At 36.4% G+C, this 8122-nt stretch overlaps 1 protein-coding gene across 1 annotated transcript in view; it reads left to right on the top strand.

Moving 5' to 3' along the window:
• Window positions 1-215: 215 nt before the first annotated feature.
• The window catches only part of LOC141945556 (uncharacterized), a 34464-nt gene continuing 26557 nt past the window's right edge, over window positions 216-8122 (top strand). The window contains exons 1-8 of the mRNA XM_074873970.1: window positions 216-375; window positions 1168-1736; window positions 3252-3272; window positions 4736-4795; window positions 5993-6046; window positions 6347-6391; window positions 7211-7237; window positions 7521-7565. Coding sequence (XP_074730071.1) covers window positions 216-375; window positions 1168-1736; window positions 3252-3272; window positions 4736-4795; window positions 5993-6046; window positions 6347-6391; window positions 7211-7237; window positions 7521-7565 — 981 coding nt within the window. The remainder of the gene's footprint in view (window positions 376-1167; window positions 1737-3251; window positions 3273-4735; window positions 4796-5992; window positions 6047-6346; window positions 6392-7210; window positions 7238-7520; window positions 7566-8122) is intronic.

The following is an 8122-nucleotide window of genomic DNA, read 5'->3' as shown; positions in this document are numbered from 1 at the left end:
CACTCCAGTATGTCTCTGTTTATTATTTATTACATATTTTGGAGGAGATCTTACCGGAGGGAAAAAAAAAAATCAGCTCATTTTTAGGAACTATATTTTAAAATACTGCCTGCTAAGCAACCTGTTAAAGCAAAATTGAATAATGTTTTGTTGTCCTCCTACTGCTATACTTCTGTATTATTATTTGTGTTGTTTAGGAAACAGAAACCAAACAAATGATGTTCTTCAGATTCTGGTTGCTTTTGTGGATACTTGAACACCATGAGTTTTTGGCAGAAAATCTCAGGGAAGAAAAAAGATATGGATTGAGAAGACCAAAACCTAAACACATTCTGTCAAATACAGTAGAAAAATATCCCAGGCCAAGTGATCAAGGTGAATATTGTGATTTTAAAACAGATATGGGTTTTTTTTCCTGATTCATTTATTTGGATTCTGGACTACATGGCTAACTTGCTCTCTAAGGTATTGCTTATAATCAGCCAGGCTTGCCTCATCCTGCATTTTCACATGCCTTATTTTTGCACTTTTATCCTTTTACTCCCATCTTTCCCCTCCCCTTTTGTGTATTTCAGAAAAGGAGATTACTTCTGGGCTTTTTTATGATATGGCTGATAGCCTGTTACTGTCACAACAGGAATAATAGCCCATATAAGGTATTTCTGTAGAAGTAATGTAATCAGTAGTTTGGTAAATTAATATTCTGCAGATCCTGCTTTTGGAAACTCTTATGTGACTGGATATGAGTGTCAGTACCAGGGACAAAATCTAGCTCTGTCAAATCACATACCAGTGTCTTATTCAGTAAGACTCATTTTCCTGTAGATGACTTCCACCTTCCCAGTCCTCATCCTGGTAGGATATTCGTGAAATACCAGGCAAGAGGACAGAATGAACGTATAAAACCACTCCAGCATTCCTCATTTCATACTACAGGACATCACCTCACCTTCGGTTTCTTATTCCTTGGGGCACCTGTTCTGGAGCAAATTCCTCAGCTTCTATATGCTGTATCTTCATGACGGTCTCACACTTGTCATCACAGATGTTTTTAAAAATTTCCATAACTGCACTCCCACTTTTGAAGTCTGAAATGCATGTAAGTGTAAGGGTAGAATGAGATTTAGTATGAAATCACTCACTCACCTACCTACCTATTTATTCTAGATGAAGACTGCATTCTGGAAATTGCTTTTTTACTGGACAGCTCCGAAAGTGCTAAGGACTATAATCATGAACAGCAGAAAAAATTTGTCCTGGAAACAGTAGACAGAATGAAAAGTTTGCAGCTTAGTTCTGGACGTACCCTTAGCTGGAGGATGGCCTTACTTCAGTACAGCAGCACTGTTTTCATAGAGAAAACCTTCCATGACTGGAAAGGTCCTGAAGCATTCAAATCTCACATTGGTCCTATCTCCTACATAGGTCATGGCACTTACACAACTTATGCTATAACTAACCTCACACAACTCTACATGACTGAAGGGACTCCAGGTAGTGTGAAAGTAGCCATGCTCTTCACTGATGGGGTGGACCATCCAAGAAACCCAGATATTTTTGCAGCTACAGCTGATGCTAAACACCAAGGAATTGTATTTTTCATAATGGGAATGACCAGAGTGGCTGAGGAGGTTAGCAATGCTGCCAAGCTCCGGCTCCTGGCCAGTGTCCCAGCATCCAGGTTCATTTTCAACCTCCAGGAGAAAGAAACTGTGGAAAAGGTTCTCAAAGAAATGGTATGTATGAGAAAGAATTTGAAATAGTTATAGGAACATATGTAAAAAATGGTCTTATTTCCAATATTTTGAAGCGCTTATGCTATTGAAGACACCCATACTTTTACATGTTAAAGCAGACCACTTAAGACCACTATGTCAAAGTACAGGTTTTCTTTCTCTCCCCACCATTCAGATCTTGCCAGCCAAAATATTTGAAGTTGAAAATTGAATCAGACTTAGAGAGACCTGTTGTGAAGTTATTTTTATCTCTGTTTTTCCTCCTAAGAAAGGTATTTTAAACCTCCTTTCTTAAAAAAACAATCAATTTTTAACATTCTAGTGCTTTCTTCTGTGGTAAGAAGAATGTGACATCACCTTTTGTACCAAAAAGGTTGCAGCTCTTGCAGAAGTGAAAATAAATTTGTTGACCTTAATGGAGATACGTCAATTTAGGTAAAATCTGAGCTTGGCCATAGACATCTTTAAATTTCCATGGAAAACCTACCACATAATCAAGAGGGAATGTGTAAATTGAGCTTGAAGTTTTGCTTGGGTGCGTCTTTTCTGCATGTGAACTTAATTTATAAAAAACATTCCCTGCCAAGTATGGAAAATAGAGCCATCATCTAGCCTATAAATCTGGTGACACAAGCTGTGGATGAAGTCCTGATCTGAGCACGTACAAAGATATAAAATAGAACTATGAATAACAGCCAGGAGACTTCTGCAGTGAAACTGACACTGAAGTGATCTCGTACAGGCCTAGAGCATGTACACAAGCTGGCCTTCCTCTCTGTCTGTCCTTCACCTTGACAGCTTGCCACTCTGCATTAGTTTCCCTGCATATCACCCCGTTTTATCTGGTATTACCATTGCTTTCTATACCATAGCAATGACCTCTCAAATTCCAAACAGGCAGCCATCCTCAGGTGCCTTCTTTGCAGAACATGGCTGCTGTCTGATTTAAAACATGGCTTTGGCATAATTATATGTGCGTACATGTGAATTTTAGAGATGAGCATTGCTGCTCATCAACACATTTATGTCCTCTCAAGAGAATACATCAGTTGTGAAAAGTAGGAGGAATGCATTGTATGTGGGTGTTTCAGCTGTAGAGATCTTCTAAAAAATAACTCATTCACTCCTACTAGAGAGCTGCTGCTATTCAGCACACTGGAAACAGTGTAGTTTCTGAATGCATTGTTCCCACATGCCTATCTAATTATGTTGGTTTAGGTCTGTTTACCATTGTAATTTTAGCAAATTATGGCTGGACAAGGAGAGTCAGTGGTTTGTGCAGTCAACAGTCTATAATGGGAATTGAAAATATTTAAATTATTTTTTTAGAATGGAGAGATTGCTATAATGTTTCTCAGAAATTAAAGCTTAATTAATGTTAGTTAATATGTTAATTGCATAATTTCATTAGCTAGCTGCTGAAGCAATTTATTTTAACATCTTTCAGTGTCCATCCTGTAGAGCTGGATTATGACTTTAAGTTTCTAATGTTGTTTTGAATATCTCTCTTTACAGAAAGATCTATCTGAGGAAGAGGTAAGTTTTGTGAGAGTTTTTTTCCTGTACAGAACTACTGCTTAACACAGACATTTACAATTATATGGAAACATAATTCAAGAAAACTGATAGCTCAGGAAGTTGGTTAAATATTTAGTCTAATGGGATTGCCTTCAGGTAAAACATCTTTTGTATTTGCAGGACAGAGCTTTAATTTGCTAGCCTAATGTCTTTACTTTCCCTCCTTACTTTCAAAGTTTAAAAAGAACAATGTGTCAGTATTCAGGTTAGTAAGAGTTTTCTGATACATCTCAGCATGTCATCCAACAGACTCAGTGGATAAGAAGGCATAACACAGAGCTGAATGTGGTGCAGTTCTAGACCTTAATGCTCTTCCTATGTAATAGAGTTAAAAAAGGGAAGGAACTCGAACAAAGCTCCACCGTTGCACCTCTCCAGTTTCTCCACACTGTGTCACCCTGACTGCAGGCATTGGTAGGTCCGGCTGCCATTTTGAGGGGAATAAAGTTAGTTTTCCTTTTAAAGATGTTAGTCCTACTTAGGTACAGTTATCTCAGGCAAACACTGTTCTGATGAGCAGCTCAAGGAAACTGCTAAGTATTAGGAGTGTCTGCAAAACTTGAAGCATTTTATTTTTCACTAATTTCCACTGGCATGTTGATTTTTCTCTGTCAAAATAAATCCTGAATTAGTAAGACATTCAATGTTATCCTTGGAAAACATATTATTACTAATTGGGATATTCAGATAGCAATGATATTTAAACCCTTCACTTCTAGACATCTCCAAGCTGAGTGGAGGTTTAATAAACAATAAAACCAAAAATAAAAACAACATTCCTTATTCCTCCTCCAAAAATAACCCCAGTATCTGTAATAATTCTGTATTATGTAATGGTTTTAAAGTTTCAAAAATATTCTAAAAACCACGTAACTACATACCATAATGATGATTGACTGGGACATGTGACGGTAGAGATGATGGAAGAAAAAGAAAGATTAGAAAATGAATTGCATTAACTAGATAAAAGTATACATCCATAACATGTTTTGTTTACAGATCAAGCTAGAGCTAAACTGTGATCTACATATAGTGGAGTAAAGTGAAAAAAGGATATAAGATGTTTTCTTACCCCACTGTCTTGACTATCTCTACAGTGAGTAGTAATCAAATTCTACAGTCATAGACACAGCATACCAATAAACCGACCTTGTGAAGAGTTTGGAGGTAAAGCCATTATCAAGATGATTGAAATTTGAGGAGTAGGAATTATATGGATTTTTGGATCGAGTGTAGGAGGCCACACTCCTGATGAGTGGTAAACTGACAGTTAAAAGATTTCTGTAAAACTTGTAAATATAACTGGCTTCTTATAATTACTGGTGTACTCAGACTAGCCATACAGTAACTTAAAAGCAACATTCGTGTGTTTTCTATCTCTTCTATTAAAATGTGCTGATTTGGACTATTTTCATTCAAAGTGTCCCCAGGCTGCCATATGTAACTGTGAGAAGGGGGAAAGAGGCCCTCCTGGCCCTGCTGTAAGTAGCTGTCATTTCTCAAATAACTGATATACAGTATAAATCAAGATTTATTTCATTGTTGGAATTTTTTTAGGAAATTATTTGAACCCAGATCCTGAGACAACAAAAGTTCAAGGTTCAATACATAGTCCCCCATAGTTACATTGCATGGAAATGTCACACCAGTAGGAAATGCACCAAGAGGCCTGAGAATGCCATGAGACACTCCCTCTGAAAAAAGAACCGTGTCATTTGGTGAGGCTCTCCTTTTAGCCACAGCAGTTTAAAAGGCAGGAACTTTCCTGTGTGGAACAATAATTCATCTGTTAAAATCAGACAACCAGACCAGGTGGATCTAACTAGCGCCAAATCATACACTAATATCTGAAAAGTTCTCTGAAACCAAGAGAGAGTGCAAGAGGCTGAAGCATTAGCAACAACTGAGATAAGGGACTTGTAAAGAGGGTAAAATAGGCTGGACTTCTTTCAGAATAGGCTCACAACTAGAACCCCTAAGCAAAACTAGGGGCTTGCTTCATACAAGGGTTGGTGATCTAAACTGCAGGGTTTATGTTTCAAAAAGAACTCTCGGAGTTGAATGGTCTGATGTTATATCCCTAACATTGAACTAAAGCACCATAGTACCTTATAACCCTTGCTCAAGGTGAAGGGACAGTGTCAGAATTTGAAAGAGAAACCTAGAGATCTGGCCATCCTCATCCTTTCGACATGAACATCCTATACATACATAAACAGAAATACACACTGGTTTTATCCCACATAGTACAGCACACTTTCATTGCAAACATAGCTTCTTGTGTGCAAACAGTAGTTTTGATTGGGTTAGTATTGGATGTCTACTTGGAGAGTGCAAATACCTCTTAAACAAAATCATACACCTCAAAGAGTTCAAAAGAAAACAAAATACCTGCTTGGCAAGCTGGGTAGCTACAAAAACATCTGATGACCTCTCTTCTTCGGAGGAGACCTGAACGATTTTTGTTTACAGCAAAGACAAAAGAGAAAAATGGCTGCCTATTGAGTTGGTCGTCCTGCTCCCAGAAATTCAATTTCAAGGTTATGGTAAATGCCGAGATTTTAAAAAATAAATCTATAGGAAGCAAATATCCTAAACATATAAAAAAATACTGTATATATTGTAAAATAAAATCATTTGACTAACATATTATAAGAATTTTATTTTGCTGTTTTCAGGGTAAAAAGGGTCGCACTGGGGATGATGGAGCTCCAGGCCTGAAAGGAGCAAAGGTGATGTGATTTTTCGGATTTAGGAGAAAGATTTGGTACTTCATTAATATGGAAAGACTATCCTAATAGTGCCCATGTACTTTCCACCTGTGAATTTCTTAAACTTCATCCACCCCCTTTTGCTGTAGTAAAGACTAAGATTCTTTACAAATTAAAATCTTATATCTAACATATAAAATCATCAGTGTAAAAAGAGGGAGCTGGTATGCTTCCTGTATTGCACTGAGATACCTACTCAGATAATCAGGACAATGCTAGCTTATCCTGATTTCACTGATCTTAATGTTGGATTATTCATAGGGGGAGCCAGGTCTTAATGGAATCCCAGGACGAGATGGAATAGAGGTAAAAAAAAATTTTTTCCCCTTCTTCTCCAATGAGCAGTGTTCCTTCAAGGCAAAACACCACGGGTTTTAAAAATTTTTAATTATAATAGTGAATTCCAATTCTGGTTTACCAGTTAATGATTCATTAACACTAGAAAAAATGAAAACATTATCATTGCTCAAAGAAAGGGAATAATTCCTTCTTATAAGGGTGATCTAGAAAACACTCTAATAATACGTAGTCCCTCCAAAAAAGTGTGAAAAGCTCTGATATGATAATCTAAGAACATTACAGAAATTGACATTGCCTGCATCTTTATGGGTCAGTTTAAATTTTTCATTTGGCAAAGGAAGGATCCAGTGTGTAATAGCAATGAAAAAGTTAAATGAAATACATATAGGAAGTATCTGTAGGACTAGCCTCTTAGTGCTTAACTCTGAATTCATTCACATATGAATCACTCTACTTTATATTTTCTTATTTATTCAGTACATCCTTTTCAATTAGTGACTTTTTTCTTGCTTTTGTATTTTAGCACGTTTCTCACTTATATTTCTATAAATATGAACTCTAGTTGATCTGCTTTTACATCATCAAAATCCCAGTCTAAAAAATGACACATGTTCACACATACAACAGCATCTACCATGACCAGTAGGTGCAGTATTTAGAGTTATATTGCCATATTTATCAGAGATCACCTTTTCTACCTAATTGTTCATTATAACCTGAAATGTTTTTTTCTATAGAGATTAGAATGTTAACAGCGCCAATACTCACATTCTTACATTTGGGTTATATATCCTCACAACCTGCTTTGCTTTTTCATTTTTCCAGGGGAAATCTGGATATAAAGGAGAGAAGGTACTATTTTTAGTCAGAACTTCTACTTACATATAGACATTTGATGTTATTATTATTTATTATGTATAGTTCCATATTTCTTATAAATGAACAATAACATCATCTTACTAGCTGCTGCACAAGTTCTAATAGAAGATGTGTCCCTTCCCCAATGAACTTACAGCACAACTACTGCAATATGTCATGGATAGAATAACATCTAGGTTTTCAACTAAACCACCCAAAGAACAAGGATTATATGCTCAAATATACCTCATAAATATTTGTTCCTGTTCCTTTCCAGGGTGAAAGAGGTGAATGTGGAATCCCAGGGATAAAAGGAGATAGAGTAAGTATCCACAAAGTTTTTATGCTTTCAGGAAACAGCTAAAATGCAGAAAAACTACAACTCCCTGAATAACAACCATGGTGATGGATTTAAGGCAAATATTAATTCTAAGGCTGAGGGACATTAACAACTGACAGTTTTAAAAAATGAAGTGAGCAAGGATACCATTTTCAGTAACTTTCTTAGCTCCTTCTATATTTTCATGCAATTTGTCTTAAGGCCCAAGCCTAAGACTGTTTATAACAATGGTAAAACTCGACTTAAACAGAGGCAGAAGGCCTGAAGCAGTAAGCAAATGGAATGAGAGGTGAAAATTAAATCAAGGTTTCTAATACCAATCTGCAAGATTTGCTGTGTAATTGCTGTGAATACTTTAAGTGAAACAAACAGAGTTTAATCCTGGATTACCAGTCCTTGATAATTAACTCTGTTCATTCTTACTCTGTATTCTGATTACCATAGTCCATTTAAAAAATATTTACTTAGTACTTGCTGGCTGCTGAGCTTCTCTTGATTTTATTTTTTATTTTAATGTAAAGATATCCAAATAAGATACC

Source organism: Strix uralensis, chromosome 6 (assembly GCF_047716275.1).
Source record: "Strix uralensis isolate ZFMK-TIS-50842 chromosome 6, bStrUra1, whole genome shotgun sequence".
In the NCBI taxonomy this organism is placed as follows: domain Eukaryota; kingdom Metazoa; phylum Chordata; class Aves; order Strigiformes; family Strigidae; genus Strix; species Strix uralensis.
The sequence above is the reverse complement of the archived record's forward strand: the minus strand, read 5'-3'. Positions and strand labels throughout refer to the sequence as shown.